General features: G+C 47.1%; 2 protein-coding genes across 5 annotated transcripts in view; both read left to right on the top strand.

Moving 5' to 3' along the window:
• Positions 1-12451, top strand: part of CEP164 (centrosomal protein 164) — a 40110-nt gene extending 27659 nt beyond the window's left edge. For 3 of the 4 annotated variants that reach the window (XM_079954909.1, XM_079954912.1, XM_079954910.1), the window contains 9 exons: positions 453-582; positions 2633-2694; positions 2922-3129; positions 3917-4021; positions 5507-5621; positions 7654-8007; positions 9100-9166; positions 10006-10113; positions 11021-12451. In XM_079954909.1, the coding sequence (XP_079811035.1) occupies positions 453-582; positions 2633-2694; positions 2922-3129; positions 3917-4021; positions 5507-5621; positions 7654-8007; positions 9100-9166; positions 10006-10113; positions 11021-11120 (1249 nt within the window). In that variant the 3' untranslated portion in view covers positions 11121-12451. The remainder of the gene's footprint in view (positions 1-452; positions 583-2632; positions 2695-2921; positions 3130-3916; positions 4022-5506; positions 5622-7653; positions 8008-9099; positions 9167-10005; positions 10114-11020) is intronic. The other variant, XM_079954911.1, reaches the window with a different exon arrangement.
• Positions 12452-12601: 150 nt separating this feature from the next.
• LOC307203970 (uncharacterized protein) lies at positions 12602-18349 on the top strand. Its single transcript, XM_079955306.1, has 4 exons — positions 12602-13205; positions 14027-14137; positions 14913-14964; positions 17170-18349. The coding sequence occupies exons 1-4, from the start codon at positions 13152-13154 to the stop codon at positions 17286-17288; spliced, it is 336 nt and encodes a 111-aa protein (XP_079811432.1). The 5' UTR covers positions 12602-13151; the 3' UTR covers positions 17289-18349.
• The last annotated feature ends 142 nt before the right edge of the window (positions 18350-18491 follow it).

Below are 18491 nucleotides of genomic sequence, written 5' to 3'. Positions count from 1 at the left end.
TGTGCCTTTCTGACTCCTTCCTCTGCAAGATCTGTGGCAGGCAGATCAGAGGGAGAAATGTCTCAGGAGAAAGCTAAACATGTTGTTTTATTGTATTTTTAATATTTTGTTGGAAGGTGCCCAGAGTGGCTGAGGAAACCCAGCCAGATGGATAGAGTATAAATAATAATTTATTATTATTATTATTTCCTTGCAAAAGTGCTAAAAGTGTCCATAATGCAGTTGCATCATGCACACTCATAGAAGGTGCTATCCAAAAGGTATTCATTCCCCTTCCCGCCTTCATGGATGGAGCTGCTCCAAGGCATCTCCTTTGTGTTAGTGTCATGTCCCCAACCTTTAGCCCACAGGTTTTGAGTGAGGATCTACCAGAGCTCGATGCCAGGTGGAACAGCAGGCAGTTCTAGCTGCTGTGTGCTTTTGCTTTATCTCTCTCCCTGTGCTGTTTATAGTGAGCTGGAGACAGCCATTGAGAGCAGGCAAGAGCTGCTGAATAAGGTGGAGGTGGAAAGCAGCAAGACGTCTCCAGAGAAAAAGGAGGAAGCCCTCCGGGTTGAGGACCTGAAAGAGAGTGCCCAAGCGGTCAGTGGAGTATTGCTGGTGTGTTGGGTGGGGAAGTGGAGCCAGTCCTTACTGTTGACCCAGTTTTCAGTTCCAGAACTTGGACTTGGATTTGTAGTGGGAATGAATGATGTGCAGCTCCATCATCTTCAGTGACATAATTTTTGTCCATATGATGGAAACAAGTGTATAAATAATCACCAGTTATTGGGTTGGGAGGATGGGAGTTGTGAAGATGAAATAACTACCCCAAATATCTATTCTTTCATTTTTTAACATGGTTGGTTAGGGACCCAGTCCCAATATCTAATCTGAAATAAATAGTTTTGGGATTTTATGATGCTGAGACTCAGATTTTGATTTAATGTATTTAGGTAATAGGAGAAGTTGAATTTTGGTTTCCAATATTGAACTGTTATTAAGCAGTAATATTAGTTGCATTAACACAGAGGTTTCAGGTACTTAGGGACACTTGCCCTTGGATAGCAGAGCAATTTGGGATTGAGACATCATTGTCAGGTTATATAATAGACAATATTGTTGCATCTTCAATCACACACAAATGGGGGGGGGGGGTTTGCTTAATCATACCATACCAGAGGGAAAGTGGAATTGGATGTGTGAATATGGGTCAGAGCATTTGATAGGTGCAGCATTAAAGGTAGCTTTTTATAAAACCATACCTAGGTGGTATATTATATGCCAGTAAGATTCTCAGTAATGTTTTCTATAATGTCTGAATCGGTAAAAGGTAGTTCTGCCCACATTTGGGTGGGACAGCAGTTTGATAAAGGAATTTTGGGAGGAAAGTAATGCTACCATCAGAGAAATAATAGGATCTGACTTTAAAAACATAAAGTACTAGATAAGAAAGGTTGGTTGTTTTGGTATCACATATGCTGATAGCTATATGGGTCACCATTGCCAGGCTTCAGTGAAGTGGTACTGTTTCAACAGTACATCATTAGCTGAGAAAGATTTGAGATATTTTAAATAGTTATTCATTAGAATGAACAGTTATGGGAGGCCAGTTCAGAGTTTTCAGCAGAACACGATACTATTTTGATTTGGTATCAGTATAGAACTGATGAAATGGTTGTAACTAATATACTGAGCGTATGGCATAATGTTATATAGTTGTTGTAAAGAGATCTAAACAAATGCAAATTTTAATAAATAAATAGCAATAATTGCTCACTAATGCCAGTAGGGACGCAGGTGGCGCTGTGGGTTAAAGCCTCAGCGCCTAGGACTTGACGATTGAAAGGTCGGCGGTTCGAATCCCTGCGGCGGGGTGCGCTCCCGCTGCTCGGTCCCAGCGCCTGCCAACCTAGCAGTTCGAAAGCACCTCCGGGTGCAAGTAGATAAATAGGGACCACTTACCAGCGGGAAGGTAAACAGCGTTTCCGTGTGCGGCTCTGGCTCGCCAGATGCAGCTTTGTCACGCTGGCCACGTGACCCGGAAGTGTCTCCGGACAGCGCTGGCCCCTGGCCTCTTAAGTGAGATGGGCGCACAACCCCAGAGTCTGTCAAGACTGGCCCGTACGGGCAGGGGTACCTTTACCTTTTTAATGCCAGTATTCTTAAAATGTGTCGGTTTCAGTTATCAGTGACAGCAGACTTGTGAGCTCTTTGAAAATGAAATTTATAGTGGCAGAATGTCCTATCCAAGGGTTTTAGTAGTGAGATCATGATTTATGTGCCATCGTTATGCATGGATTTTTAGAAGTCCCCAAGGAAGATTCCATGTAAATGTGTAAAGTAACACTAAGGAAGAGAGAGTCTTTTCTCCATCCCTGAAAGGAGGCAATTTCATCCAATGCTTCGCAGGCTCCAGAGAATTGGGGCTCAAATGTGATTTACAACTGCAATGATGGATAGAAGAGGATGAACTTTGGGAATGGGCTGTGTTCTCAAATAATTGTTGGCCCAGTTTGAAATCTAGGTCCACCTTGTTGTTGATGATTGCATAATTTTGGTCCCAGGTGCCATCATTTTCTGTGGGCAGAATGGGGTTCAGCATTTGTTTGCCTGTTAATTAACAGACTTTAATAATCATTAAACCCTCCAGCCCTCCCCTGGAGAGATGTCGACTTCAAAGGGCAATGAAGAAAAGAGTGTCCTTCTGGAACAGTAAGTGAAGGAAACCTGTGGTGCTCCATGAGGAGCTGAATGTGCTGCTTGGACAGTTGTTGAGGGCAAAGCTGTGGGGTTTGGCTGGTTGGCCTCCTCATGGGAGGCTGATGGTGCTGTTCTCTGAGAGCCCCACATAGCATGGGCTACTTCAGAGTTGAAGGAAAGTGGCTTGTTGTTCCTTGGGACCCGTCAAGAAGCCTTGCTCAAATCTTCCCTCCCTGCAGGGTGCAGCGCACCATTTTTGCCGAAGGAGCTACCTTGAAGACAGCCAAGGAGTTCTTGGTACGCAATACTCGCTCCATGCACAGAAGGCAAACTGCCTTGAGAGCAGCAAAGCAGCATTGGCCTTTTGACCCGCAGAAGGCACCAGGGACCGCTCAAGACTTTGGACGCTTCCAGCGGCTGGATGGCGTACACAAGAGCCTGGAAACGGTGAGTTGCAGCCCTGGAAAAAATTGGCCTGATTCTGATTAAGCCTGCTGGGTAGTGGTGGTCAACCTTACAGGGTGGGTGGGGAGACACAGACTGACCCTCCCTCCTGGACTCCAGCACGGTAGACAAGCTGGATTTGTGCTATTCTCCAATGAGAATTGGTTGGAAGGGAAGACTGTCTTACAGTGTGGTGGATGGGCACACCTGTGCCCATCTTGGCATTTGCCTCTTGGAGGAATTAAAGCAGCTCTTTGGCAGTAGCCGTTCTGCTGCAAGTCAGGGAGGAATGGAACAACAGCAGCAGGTGGAAGCAAGCCGTAGAGCAGGAGCTGTGTGGGTGTTTGCACCCATAGGGTTCCCATAAACCTTGTGTTTATTGTCATACAGACAAAAAATCTGAAAGGTTCAGTACAATAAAATCGCCCGGCAAAATCTGACAATTAAAATATTGTTGTATAACATTCACAAATCCTCACTGTGTGTTGCAAAAACCTGGCTTCTCTCTCCAATTTATCCCCATCCTGAGACAACACTGTGTGTTTCATTTCGGCCTTGGCATTTCACCATTCTTACTTGTTTGTTTGTTTGTCCACTCTCAAGGCACAATGGAAACAATACTAAGTGAAATAAAAAATCAGCAGAAAATTAAAATCGCGGCAGAGTTAAAACTAGCTCAAAACACACTTTTTAAGGCTGGGGGGAAATCAAACGGCATATGTTGGTTCTTTCACTGCCATTGTCAGCAGTGCTGATGCTGAAAAATAACAAGATGGTTCCTCCTCCCCAGGAAGAGAAGACGCTGGATGAGATGAACACCACCATGCAGAAGGGGAAAGGGCTGGTGAAGCAGACCGAGGAAGTGCTGAGTCAGCTGATGTCCTCGCTGGAAGAGGTATCTCCACATTGCTTCAGCCATGCCTTTTCTTGCAAGCCAGAGTGGAGAAGAGGTGTCAGGCAAGATCTTGGACCAGTTGCTTCAGTGGGCTCTACTCCTGACACCTCTTCTCCACTCTGGCTTGCAAGAAAAAGCAGCTAAGGTTCCTTCCCAAGACAATACCTCTTGGGAAGGAACCTTAGCTGCTTTCCAGGGTGTAAATCCCCTGGGGGTGCTTGAGCCACTCTGCTTCCATTTGTGCTTTCCGACGTGGGTGGCACTGTGGTCTAAACCACTGAGCCTAGGGCTTGCCGATCGGAAGGTTGGTGGTTCGAATCCCCAGAACTGGGTGAGTTCCCATTGTTCGGTCCTAGCTCCTGCCAACCTAGCAGTTCGAAAGCACGTCAGTGCAAGTAGATAAATAGGTACCACTCTGGCGGGAAGGTAAACGGCGTTTCTGTGCGCTGCTCTGGTCTCGCCAGAAGCAGCTTAGTCATGCTGGCCACGTGGCTCAGAAAAACCGTGTGTGGACAAACGTCGGCTCCCTCGGCCAGTAAAGCGAGATGAGTGCCACAACCCCAGAGTCGTTTGCGACTGGACTTCACTGTCAGGGGTCCTTTACCTTTACCTAATAGGGATGCCTGCTATCTTTGGACCAACCAGTGGCCATCTTTGTCTTCCAACCTGCCTGGAATAGCATGGAGTTCAGCTTGTAGAAGAACTGGAAGAGGCCAGTGGCCCATCTAGTCCAACATCCTGTTCTAACAGTGTCTGACCAGATGTATGACCAGATGCCTCTGGGAAACCCAGAAGCAGGACAGGAGCCCCAGAGCACGCCTGCTTTGTGAGTGTGTCCTGGAAAAGGCCAAAATGGGGAGTAGCTTTTAGGATCTATCCTCTGGGGGTTGGGAGAGAGTTTCCATCCCTACTTCTGCCAGACACCTTGAACCCCCGTCCAAGGGTTCAATCCAATAATTCCTCATAAGGAAAAGTAGAATTTGTGAAAACAAAAAAAATTCCTTCCAGTAGCACCTTAAAGACCAACTAAGTTAGTTCTTGGTATGAGCTTTCGTGTGCATGCACACTTCTTCAGATACACATGTGTATCTGTGTATCTGAAGAAGTGTGCATGCACACGAAAGCTCATACCAAGAACTAACTTAGTTGGTCTTTAAGGTGCTACTGGAAGGAATTTTTTTTGTTTTGACTATGGCAGACCAACACGGCTACCTATCTGTAACTAGAATTTGTGAGTAAGGGACAAGTTAAGCTGGTTAATGGGTTTTATGGGAAACATTTCAATGGAGCAAAATAAAATGGAAATATAAAGTGAATATTTAAATAATAAGGAGCAGGGGAAGAGACACGTTAGTTGTGAGAACCTGAGTTTGCATCCTTTTTCCTGACTGCTTGGAAAAGTTGGCCCTGGAGCCTCTGCTTTGCCTTCTAGCTGGCAGGAAGTGCTCACTAGAGTAGTAAGGAAATCCTCTTTCCTTTCCCCAGCTCTCTGATGAAGATACACTGAAGGGAATGGCCTGCAAGAAGGTGGTGACCTTTGATGTCACTGACTCGGAAGACACCAGCGGTGTGATGAACACGGATGAACCTCTCCGCAAAGGTAAGAGTTCATTTTTTCGAAAATGCTCTGAGCAGCGTCACAGTACCAGCATTCAGTGTCTTTTTGCCCATTTTACACCAACTTGCCATCTGTCAGGTGCCCCCTAACTAGCTGTGTTTTAGAGGGAAACATGTTAGAAGTTCCTTTGGCGGTGAAATGGGTCTGGTGCTTTCCCTTCCTCTTGCCCTGCCCCAGTTCTCAGCCTCTCAACTGGGAGATGTTGCCTTCCATTTTGTCAGCACTCCCTCCCTTCTCTCCTGGGGTGACCAGAAATGCCATGTGGCATTTTGGGGTCAGCACATTTCATGATATGAGATGAGAATATTCTCTGCTAGAAAATTCTCCGGAGAATATTCTCCACAAACTGTAAATTCTAATGTAAGAAGCAGTTTTACAACCCACATTTTAAAAATCTAGTAAATAATAAGTCAAGTTGTGATATTGCCAGTGTAAGCAATGAATAATGATTTTTTTGATTCAGTTACATTACTGAGCATTGTGTCATTCACCATTGGCAATTCTGAAATGTGAGCTGCAGAAAACTTTTTTTTTTCTTTTCTAGTTTTAAAAATTCTATTCATTTAATTCTATGCACATTTGAATTCGTATGTATTTCAACTATATGTAATAGCCTTTTTTTCTATTTTGGTGTGACCTTATTCTTAGCAATTCTATACCCTTGGCCATACACTGTGATTATTATTTTTTTACAGTAAGTAGCTTTAATGCTTTATACACTTAAAGTACCTAGGCCTATACAGTTATGTGCAACAGCATGTGAGGTGGCCTTGATTTAAACAGTTGACGTTTCTATATTTTTATTTAGTACCAGTAACTGGTTTTTGCAGTGCCATTCAATGGTACAACGTGCCATTTAGCAGAGACTGACATACTGAAATATATTATCATGTAATGATAATATATTTAATGTTAATGGCTTCTTTTTTATAGTATGCATATAGTTTTGTTTATCAAATTGTGTTTAATCACCAACAGTTATTAAGCATTAGAGCGGGGGTCAGCAAACTTTTTCAGCAGGGGGCCGGTCCACTGTCTCTCAGACCTTGGGGGGGGGCGGACTATATGTTGAAAAGGGGGGGAAAGGAATGAATTTCTATGCCCCACAAATAACCCAGAGTTGCATTTTAAATAAAAGGACACATTCTACTAATATAAAAACATGGTGATTCCTGGACCATCTGTAGGCTGGATTTAGAAGGCTATTGGGCCGTTAGACCTATTAGAAGCACAAGATAGCCTATTACTGGATTTACTTGTATCAAACCTTAACATGCCAATTGTATTTTTTGACTTATCCTATAACATGTACCTGTTCTAATGGAAGAATAAAATATGATTTAACTACTGAGTTTTCTTATACCAAACCTTAACACGACAATTACTGGTGCCATCAACTTAGCATGGTTTAACTTTAACTATAAGACATGTTTTACTTTTTAATTTGATATTTGCAAGTGACAAGTAGGCTTCTGCTTATATATTTTCTCTGTGGTTCATTAGTGGCAGGCTTAGTGTGAGTCATTCACATTGAATTTTCAATTTCAAGTTTGGTGCAAAAAAAAATCAAAGAATGTGAATTTGCTGCATTGCCCCATTGAATAAAAGTATCTGTACAGTTTTTGGTTGCCATCTGAACAAGTTTACCCATGAATTAACATGTATATTAACTAATTATATCATTTTCAATGCATTAAAATTATATCATTTTCAGTGCTTTAAAATGAATATTCTACTTTAAATGAAAATTCTGTAATATTTTCATTAATCAAGAATATTCTTGAGAATTTAACATCACTAAGCACATTCTCACTTGGCTACTGAGCTTTGCACACCTATCCTAGGAGACCACGAAAAAGTCTAACCTTGCCTCTTTTGTCCAGGGATGGGGTGAATTACTTGGACTCTGCCTGTCGTGTGTGAGCTGTGGGTTGGTTTCAGACTTGCAAGTGAAAAGGTTCTCTACTGCATAGTCTATAGCTACGTCACTCTCTCTCTACCTCTCTCCCCATAGTGGCTGACATGAAACCGGACCACCAGTTCCTCCCCTTTGATGAGATCCAGTACCTAGCCAACTCGCTGCAGCGCCTCACCAGTGACCTGATGGTTGTCCTCCAGCACCTGAGTTCCTTCTGCAACCAGCCGCTTCCCCTCTTCACTTCCACCCAGGGTCCCGCCTCCACATTGCCTAGAGATAGAGTTCCCATAGCTACCTGTAACCCTCTGGCAGATTCCCATTCTGCCACACCGTCTGTACCCAACACTATCCCCCAGTGGGTCTGGGCTGGCTCAGGTCCCAGCCCCTCTGCTCCGGCAGGCCAGTCAGTGGACGCCATGCTGATGGAAAAGTGGCGCAAGTATTTCCCAGGTGAGAATGTGTCAGTGTTTTGTTCTTTTGGAGTATTCGGAGGGTCCTAATGGCAGTTATGAGCCAATGGGAAATTGCAAATATACATGGAGTGGAGAGGGCTTAGGGCAGAGGTGCAGGGAGAGAGAGGTCTCTTTGGTTTTTGAATGCAGCAACAACACCTAATGGCCTGAGATCTTCGTTTCCAAAGGGGAAGTGTGATACTGGCTGTTTCATTTTTCAGTCCCTTTGCTAATGGGGCCTAACATAGAATTTGCCTTTTGCATGGCTCCTGTACACCAGATTGACATCTTCATTGAGCTATCCACTATGGCCCCAAGGTCTCATTCCTGGTTAAAGGTAAAGGGACCCCTGACCATTAGGTCCAGTCGTGGGCAACTCTGGGGTTGCGGCACTCATCTCGCTTTATTGGCCGAGGGAGCCGGCGTACAGCTTCCGGGTCATGTGGCCAGCATGACTAAGCCGCTTCTGGCGAACCAGAGCAGTGCATGGAAACGCCGTTTACCTTCCCGCCGGAGCGGTACCTATTTATCTACTTGCACTTTGAGGTGCTTTTGAACTGCTAGGTTGGCAGGAGCAGGGACCGAGCAACGGGAGCTCACCCCGTTGCGGGGATTTGAACCACCGACCTTCTGATCGGCAAGTCCTATGCTCTGTGGTTTAACCCACAGCGCCACCTGCATCCCCATTCCTGGTTAGTTACTGCCAGTTCAGACTCCAGAAACATATATGTGAAATTAGGAATTTTTGACCCCGTATTCATCACTTTACATCAGCTTACATTGAACTGCATTTGCCATTTTTTATGGTTTTTGTTTCATTGGGTGACCAACTTGTTTGCAAGAGAACTTTTTGCTCTTTTCTGTTCAGCCTGGGAGCTTGAGAGCCCCTCCCAGACAGAGGAGTCACTTGACAAGCCAGCCCTGCACCCTGCAGGGACCCTTGGAGGCCCTTGAATGCCCTGCTTCATCTCTCATTAAGAGGGAAAGCAGGAGTTGCTTCTGAACCATTCGCATGCACGGCAAGTGGCAGGGCAGTGGTAGCCTGGCAGTCCCATGTTGAGCTAAAAACTGATGCTCTCTTCTGTTTCAGGCAGGTTCCCTTTGTCCTCTGGAAGTCCTGGACCTCTGGATGGCACGCTGGGCTACGTGTCACCTGGGTAAGGCATTTTTATACTGCTGACAACTGGCCAGTCAGGCTAAATAGTTGGATATTCTAAGTAGGGGAGGCCAACTCTCAAGAAACTGCTATCTACTTTCAGAATTAAAACTAGCAGTGCTCTATCCCTGTTTTTTTTTGGGGGGGGGTTTAATCTGAAGGTTGTTGAGCCTTTTTAGGGTGGGGTTTGGGGGGGAGTTCTGTTTTTCTGGGGTTAAAGGCAAGTGACAAAGGGGTAAAGTCACTCACAAAAAGATGACTATGGATCAAAAGAGCGGCATAGAGAAAGCTCTGTCTTCCCTTCCAGAGATCATACAACAATGGAGGGGGAGCTGAGGGAGCATGACAGGAGTCAGTTTTAGCGACGTTAAGGAAAGGGAGCCAGAGATCGACTGCGATCCACCAAAACCTGACAGGGATCTACCAGTAGATTGTGATCAACCTGTTGGACATTCCTGTTCTAAGGCACTACACCCTGTTCTAGAAGAATCATTTTGTCTTGTGAAATGCCCTTCTTCCCCCTTCCCTTCACATTAGGGGAAGTGGGAACACCTTGTATCTGAAAGGGCCAGCAGCACATTTCTTGGAGAGGGCAGTGGCCTGAACAGTCCACTAGGATGTCTCATTCTCCCTAACCACCTCCTCCACCACCACCATGCTTGACTGCTGCACTACCTCATTATTAGGGTGCTCCTTGATACCTACATTTTGAGGGCACTTGGTTGATTCTTGTTGGTTACTGTGAGAACAGGATGTCAGACTAGGTGGGCGACTGGCCTGATCCAGAAGGACCATTCTTCTGATCATTATTCACCCCCCCCCCCTTCTGCTTCTTGACAGTGAGCAAGTCCGCCTGCTCCAACGCCGTGGGGCAGAGAAGCCGAACATCCAGAGCATGATCGAAGCCAACAAGAAATGGCTAGAAAGCTTCAAGCAGGATTCCAGAGTGTATCCTTTTGTTCTTGCCTGGCCTCTCTCTTAGGACCAGAACCTCAAAGCACTTAGTTGCCTGCTCAAACTTTAGCAACCTCCCCAAAGAAACCGAGAGCCTGCAGAAACGATGTTTGAACCCATCTATGTGGGTGGGTGTTAAACAATCCAGCTATACATTCAGTCTGTACTTGACCACAGTTTTCCATGTATTGGTAACCTCAAGGTTGGATTACTACAGTGAACTCTGTGAGGCTATCCTTGAGGTTGGTTGAGCTGCTGCAGAACAAGCTACCCCCAGCATATAGTGCCTTGCTTGTGGGACTTGCACTGGCTCCCAGCCTGCTACTGGGCCAAGTTCAACATGTTGGTGCTAGCATGTAAGGCCCTATACAACTCAGGACTAGGCTACCTGACAGGCTGCCTTATCTCTTATAATACCCAGTAGGTCACTGCTGTCACTGCAGAAGAGTTTTTCTTAAAGGTTCCCAAGAGATCAGCAGCCTGCTCCACAGTAACTAGCCGCAGGTCTTTTAGTGTGGCCCTGTTCTGTGGAATGATAGGTTCCCACGATCTGCACTTTCTGAAAAGCAAATGTGTACATTTTTGTCTTTCCCAGCTGGGTGTTTACTTGGTACTGTTTTAAAGTTAAACCATTTTTATTGCATTGTGCACATCACCTTGAGCCTTCTAAAGCAGTATAGCGGTGGGGGGGTGTAAGCAGGGAATTAATTTCTTGATAGCAGAGGGCGCAGTCTGAGCTGCCTCTCGTGGCTTCCTGTAGCAGTTTCTGGCACTCCTATGCAGTCAACCACCACTGTTAAGGATTGCTGAGCTACATCACCTTTGTCATGAGTGGAATGCATCCTCAGCCTCTGATCCCCTCTGCTTTGTTCTTGGGCTTTTCCTTCACCCAGACCGCCAGCCCTCTCCTGCCAAGTCCCTCAAAGCCCTTGACCAGCAGCACTGGTTTGCTGCAGCTCAGACTGGACAAGAGCAACCGACTCGAGGTCTACAACTTCTGAACCACTGGGCGAAGTCCAGCTGAAAGGCAGTTCCCAGCAGCAAAGACTTGGGAGTTTTCCCTGCTTGACAATACATGGCATTTCCCCTGTACCTGGCAGCCTCCTTGCCTGCTTTCTTGAGCCGTGTCCGGGCCATCGAGCCTGGCTCTTTGAAGAGAAGGGCAGCTGCAGGAGATTTGCCTGGTCCAAATGCACAAGACAGGCCATGAATTCAGTAGGGAAAACAATCAAAGCATTATTAACCAGTAGCTTTCTGGTTGGTCTTCTGTTAACCCAAGGAAGTGCCCGGGAGGTGAAATCACTTTCCTTGAGGGAAGGAGGTGATAATTTCTCAGAGGAGGACAGTGCCTGAGAGCATGAACAGCAAAATGGCAAAACCTTGAAGCCTTGAGCTGCTTGGCCTGTGCTGCTGCTTCTGCCTCTCCCAGTCCTGAATGCAACAGTGTCTTCTGGCTATTGGCTTCTATTCCAAAAGATTTTAACTGAAGCAAGTCTTGTCTTCCAAAGCTGCAACACACACACACACACACACACACACAGCCAGCCACCCAGCCCAGATATCCTACTTTGGGCTTGGGTGAGCAGTTTGCAACTCTTACAAGGGCGGAGAGCAGTGGATGCTAAAGCAGACAAGAACAGCTGGTTGCACTTGAATTTCCTAGTTTGCCGAATCTTCCAGTTTTCATTGGGTCTCGCAGGCTCCCTTCCCTGCTCAGGTTTTCTAGCTTTCCAAGCAGCAGAGCTGGCTGGGCAAACGCTGCTGAGGGCTACAACAGGGGCTCTCCTGTATTCCCAGCTGGTGCCAGAGCCACATGTTCTTGTGCTGGAGCCACAAAATCAGGTGGGCAGTGGCCACATGTGAACTCCAGTGTACCTACTGAAAGTAGTGGAAGCTCTTTGCCGAAGCTTCCTCCGGAAAATTTAACCTTGTGTGTGTCCCTCATTTTTTTTAGGCCAGATGTCTGGCTGCTGTCTTACTTTTGAGGTTCCAGCTGGCTCTGGCTTTTAAGGCACAAAGAGGGCAGCATGCCCCTAGAGCTGGTGCTTCAGCAACACCCACGCTCAGCATGCCCGGGGGCTCCTCTCCATTCTCTTCCCTCCGTTCCTGACATTTCTCCATGCAGTTCTCTGCTGTGAGTTGTCCTGCTGCTCTCCTGTGGTTCCTTCACAGCACCTTATAGCTTTATGAGGGTCCCCTTCTGGAGTGTACCCAGGCAATAGAAAGGGCTTACATCCTTGTCTTGTGTCAAAGTGTGTGTTATGGCAAGAGAACTGGTGTAGGCCGTCAGCTACTGGCTGTATTTTGTATACCAATTAAATGGACGCTTGTACATCTGTGTTGGTTTTGCCCCTTTTTTTCTCCACTGCATTAGATCTAGTGGGTATTTGCTCCCCCTTCTGCCCTTTCACCTGGTATCCCCCATCCACTCACTGTTTCTTGAGCCTTCCACTTTTCTAGCTGCCAGATTTCTGTTCTGCAGTCAATGCAGAAGCCCTCATGGAAGATGGTGACGGAGGAGCAAGTTGCTGTTACCGATAGCTACATCCACAAACGTCTGAAAAATGTGAAATGCACTCAAACCACACTGCCCTTTTGCTGGCTACGGAATTCTGCCTTCTGATAAGCCATAGATAGAGAATCCCTTTATTGGCAGATTTTTTTTGTAGGCTTCCTCTGTTTTCAGTGGCAATGCAGCCCCTTGCTCGGAGTGCAATCCCCGGGAAAGCAAATAAAACCACAAGCCTCCCTCTTGACTCCTAATCCCTGATCTGCACATCTACTCCTGCCCAGTGCTCTCCATGTGTGTGCGAGACAGAGAGTGAATGGGAACGTGACGCTCTTTGGGCCTAAGTGTTTGGGGATTAGAGGCTCCCAAGGGCAGCAGGTTTTTCAAATAGGACAGGCCTCTCTAAGCTCATTAGGACATTTGGCAGCGGCTGGCCCTGTTGACGCACCAGGAGTGTGGCTCGTCACGGACTGACCTGAGGCACGCTGGCCTTCTGTGGGGGGCCTTCTTGACTTCTCCCACCATGCTGGGGACATTGATGACAGCACTTTATTTCATGGTGAAAGCATTGGGTCAGGTCAGTACTTCTTTCATTCTAGAGCAAGGCCTTAGGAATTAATGGCAGAAAGCAAAGCAGAAGATGGTTCCCTTCCCTGTGGTTTATTTGGGCATGGGAGGGGGGGATTAGTTTTGCTGTGATGTTACTAGAAAGGAGGGTGCCGGTTCTATCCAGCATGGCATTCCTGAAAGCTGGAGCTCGAGGCTTCATTCTAGGAATTTTATCTATTGCAAGCTGGGTGTTGCCCAGCAGTACCATGTGTGTGATACCAGCAGAGGAGCAAGTGGGGCAGCTTGATATGGGCTGCTGAGGTGGAGGGCTCCAGCAGCTGCAGGGCCATGCCACCTCCTTACTGGAGCTTTTGCACAAACTGCAAGCCTCTGGCTGGCCCAAGCTTCCAAGTTGCAGGAAGAAGAGTTTGCTGTTTCCCATCTGGATGACTTGCTTGAGGGTCCAGGCGCTGCCTTGGGGCCCAGCTTCCCTCTTGTCCGGCTCTTGCTAAATCCCGTGTAGGTGGGCTTGCCTCTGTGGCCCAAGAGGAGACTCTGCCAGAGAGGCCTCAAGGTGCTGGGCAAGCCACTCGGGGACCCTTTGTTGTCAGGAATCGATGCTGAAATTGCAGTCCCATAAATGGTAGGGCTGCTTCTATTTTTCTGCTGCACCAGGAGATTCTGGACTGGGCATTGTGGTTTCTTTGTCTTCTGAAACATGGGGGGTCCCTCGTGATAGTGACACCTGTAAATGGGTAAAAGTAGGGGGTATGTTGGAGGGGAAGGGACAAGGTGGAGCCCTGGTTTCGCTTAATATGATGAACCTGTACTCTTCTGCCTTCTGCCCAGCTTGGCAACAGCCTGTTCCAGGAGGAGCCGCTGCCCTACCTTGTCCACCAGCCCTTGCCATGGCAGGTCCAGTGTGTGACTCCGGGTCGCCGTGCCAGCAGAGACAGTGGGGTATGTGTCTTTTCCTACTAGTGACGGCCACTGGAGGCTTTGGAAATGAGCGTGGCTGTTCCCTTTCAAACTTGGGTTGGCTCCTCTGTCTGATGAAGATGGATGCAAAAAGAAGGGAGGCAAAGGCTCAGTTCCTGGAAAGGTGTCAGGATATTTGGAGGGAAATGCTGCAAATGAAAGCCCAGAGAAGGAGGAGGAATAGGCCCTCTTGAGGGGGAGGGGGCTACAGAAGAGGATGCTGCTAGTTGCAGCACAGTAGCTATTGTGGCTCTCCCCCACCCCCCTTAAGGCAGTTCTTAAGGCAGAATATGGAACTGTTCATGCATGAATATGCATGAAGACTCTCTTGGTCCATGTTGCTGCAGCAACAGTGATTTTTAACCCTGAGCGAAAGCCAGACCAAACCCACTTGGGTCTTGTTTCCAGCTTGCTTGAAACTTGTACTCAGCAGTTGATGCTGGGATTGCTTCAATAACCAGACTTAATAAAGGGAAGTGCCACCAGAGGCCTCTCCCCGGGGTCCCTTTGTAACGGGGTCAAACTAATTCATGCTCAGGAACATCTGTTATCAGCAGCTACTACCCAGGTTGGTGACATGCAGCTTTCCGGCTGCTAAATGCTGCGGGGTCATACAATGGGGGTGGCTCTTTTCATCTTGCTCTGCTTGTGCACTTCTCTGGAGCAAGACTGGCCAGCAGTGATCATGCTGGCCCCTTTGGCTGAGCACCACAGTCCCCCCTTGTCTGTCTGTTTAGACTTTGCTTCTTCTTTCCAGAAAGGTGGGTGTTCTCGGCAGAACAATATCTACGGGGTCGCAGGACGAAGAGGTGAGAATGCTGCAAACTCAAGGTCAACAGGCACTGAGTGTGGGGATTTCTAACTAGCCTGCCACTGTTTTTGGTGTATGAAGGAGCCTCTCTTTAAATAAAAAATAAAAAAGCAGGCACCCCCCCCTCCACACACACACTGCTTTCCTCCAGCATTTATCTCAATCAGTGGATCTATTCAGACCGTGCTGGATTCTTCCCTCACCCCCAAACACACACACACACACACACTTTGTGCATTCAGATGCTTCCCTCCTCCATGAGACATCTCCCTGCCTGCCCTCCAATGCCCGTGGCCACACCTCACACCCCCTTTGGTATAGCTGGACAATTTGCAGCCATGGTTCAAAGTCATGTCCTGAGCAAATAGGCTTTTCATGTTGCTATTCTCAGTGCCTCTTGCATGATAATCGGATTAGAGGTGGTGAGCTGGAATGGTGGGTGCAGAGAATGCACTCTTTTTCTGCAAGTGACCAAATGAGATTAAATTTGTAATGTCCACAGAGAAAATTAAAGAGTAGGGTTGTTGTTGTTGTTTTAACAAAACACTGGTGAACAAGCTAGTCAGGTCTCTTGAGTTGATGTCACTAAATTCCATACTTTTACTCCCCCTTCCCCCTTGATAGTGGGTGATAACTTCTGCTCCTGCCATGCTTTGGCATGATGGGCTTTTTGTGAAGCTGCATATTTTTTTAAGGGAAGGGGAGAGCTTGGCCTTGTTACACTGATAACTGCACGGACGCAGGGAGACTGAGTGCAACATGGGTGCAACAAGGCAGGGCTTGGAGTCAAACACTTTGCAGGAAACAACCTTTGTCCCCAGAAGAATGATACAGACCTGGCTTTGAGTGATCACTCCAAATTGGAGTGTGGTCTATAGAGGTGTCTATTCTACTTTGGCATCCCGCATCGCACAGCTACCTTGTACAAGAAGCCAAGGAGGCAGCCCTATGCCATGAACTAGGCTGCCCGCACCATAGTAGACTTGAGCTCGGAATAGGAAAAGGCGAGAGGAGCTTCTTTGCTTGGCCAATTGCAGCATAGTCTCTGCACTAGGTGGAAGCAGCTATACTACTGAAGGGCTTTGCCAGAATGTCTCCTTCCCAAAACAAGCCTACCTTCAGACACCGGGAGTTTACTAATTTTTTGCAGAGTGTTGTCTTTTAATTGATTTTACCTGTTTGTATTTTGTCTGGTTATTAAGTTGCTTTGAGATTCTTTTGTGAAAAGCGACAAACAGATGCTTAATAATAATAATAAAAACAACAGTAATATATTCTGTACAGCTGGAGGTGGGAAGACGCTTAAGGTATTGCATTCCAGGCTTCCCCTCCCCCCTTTTGGGGGGAAAGCACAAAGAGCACCTGCTTTGTGTTTTTGCTTTTCTCGGCAGCACCATCTGCTCCTAATACGCATGGCTGTGCAGTTCATGCTGCAGATCTGCAGTCTGGCGAGGGTGGTCTCCAGTCGCCTGCTGGTATTAGAGCCCTCCTCACCTCAGGTGCTAAAGTTGGAGGCTTCCCAGCCCCACAGATCACACATGAGCACACCACCTTTTCTAGAGCTGTCTCTGGGGCCTAGCTATAGCCTAGAAAAACACCTTCAACCATGACGTTGAAGGGGGACTTGGATAAGCACCCATTCTTTGCAAGGACAGTGACCGACGTAAGCGTTACACTAAAATGCTCTGCTCTGTCTGCCATCTCGTTGCTTTGCTACCTCCATTGTGTCGCTTGCAGGGTGAGGGTGTTCAGCCAGCATCTCCCGAGCCAGACAGTTTTAGGCAGAGAGCAACTTTCCTGTAGGGCAGCTGGCTGGGAGATGATGCCTTGGACTTTCAGGGACATCTCAGCAGCAGGGGCAACCCACTGCATGCCCTCAGCATTTCAGTTTACAAGGACAGCCTGAACGCTCCAGGTGTTGTCTCGCAGGAGCAAGGGCGGTCCATGATCCTTGGCAAGCTCTCACTGCAGACGTGCTCCCAAGCGCATGGATCCTGTGGGTGGGAAGTTCAAGTAATCATTACCATGAACATCCAAATACGGCAAGGGACCCACACTGCATCTCTACTCCCAGCTGCACTTCACCTCTTCAGTTCTGGCTTGTTTTCTGCCTGCTCCATCCTGGCCCAGGTGGTGTTGGCTGCTCTGATTTTGCCGGCAATGCCCTTTCTCCTAGTGAGCTGTCCTTCCCTTGTATCCCTAGGTGACTCCAGCCCTGTATCCAGCAGCAGGAGCGAGGAAGTGAGTGATCCAACCGAGAGGGCAGCCGTGACCATCCAGACTCACTATCGTAAATATCACCAACACAAGCATGGAAAGTAGAAGCCAGCTTCCACCATATTGGGAAGCAAGAGAAGGATGGGTTTTGGAGAAAGGGGTGGGTGGGACGAAAGGGGGAAAGACCCTTGTGTGCTAGTAAAGCCTGTCTTTACTCAACTTTTGGACAGCTTTTCTGTATAGCCGAGTGTCTTGAAGTTTTCTGCCATCCTCTAAAAATGTGTTGCAGTCTCTAAATCACACATGAGGGGCCCTGACCACTTTGTGAGTAAGACAACTGCTGAATGGGGATGGCCTTGTGCCACATTTGCTGATGGCTTTCTAGGTGAGGTTTTATTGCTAATTGGTGCTTAGGTGCAGAGCTTTGGTTAAGGATGAGCTACAGGCACAGTGATAGAAGAGGCTAAATGTTTGCCCTCCTTGAGTGGAGGGTGGCGGAGTGCCATATCTGGGGCAGGAGGCTGGCCCTCTGCTATGGAACTAAGGGAAACGCTTCTAAAATTGGTTTTTGGAACATAGCCCTGTTCAATTTGACACTGTCTTGCACCACTGCCATCTTCTTGTGTGCAAACCTTCATGCCCTATGAAACTTGGTTGCTAGTAAGCAGGGCTAGCAGAATACAGTTTAGGTGCCTGATGTATAAATGCCCAGCTATTTCCCCCACCTGTAGAAACAAAAAACCAAGACTGATGGTCATTTGCCCTTTATTGGCACCTGCCCGTCAGAAGAGCTGGCTCTATTTCCAGGAAGCAAATGGCGGCATGTTGCCTCTTTGTGCTGTATAACTAGCCCCTTTAGACAAGCTGGATTTTACTTGCTTTGCATCTTAGAAAGGGAAACAGCATTTCTAAGGCAGGTAGAATTTAATCTGAGCTTTTGAATAGTTGGTAATGTTTAAGAGAAGGTGTTTGTATAAAACTACGAACAGCTTCATGTGTGCGAGTTCACATGCTAGCTTCATGCAGTGACATGCACTGCCTTTTTAATAACTGTGCAGGTAAAGAACTACAGGGCGTACCTCTGGGTCAAGTAAACTCTAAAACAGCGAGAGGTCTTATGCTATAGTGTCCCTTCTGACAGTTTCCTTCTCTTCTGCAGACGTTACTGCTGTCGTAAAAGGGAAGTTATTTTTCTCGTGTAACTCTGTGGATACCCCACCTTGTGTGATCTTTTTCCACATTCAGGAGAGTTCTTGACTGCCCTGCATTACATGCCATTATGGATCTGGCCCCACCGCAAACAAAGGG

Source organism: Podarcis cretensis (assembly GCF_951804945.1).
Source record: "Podarcis cretensis genome assembly, chromosome: 15".
Classification (NCBI taxonomy): Eukaryota; Metazoa; Chordata; class Lepidosauria; order Squamata; family Lacertidae; genus Podarcis; species Podarcis cretensis.
This window is presented reverse-complemented; position numbering and strand designations above follow the sequence as displayed.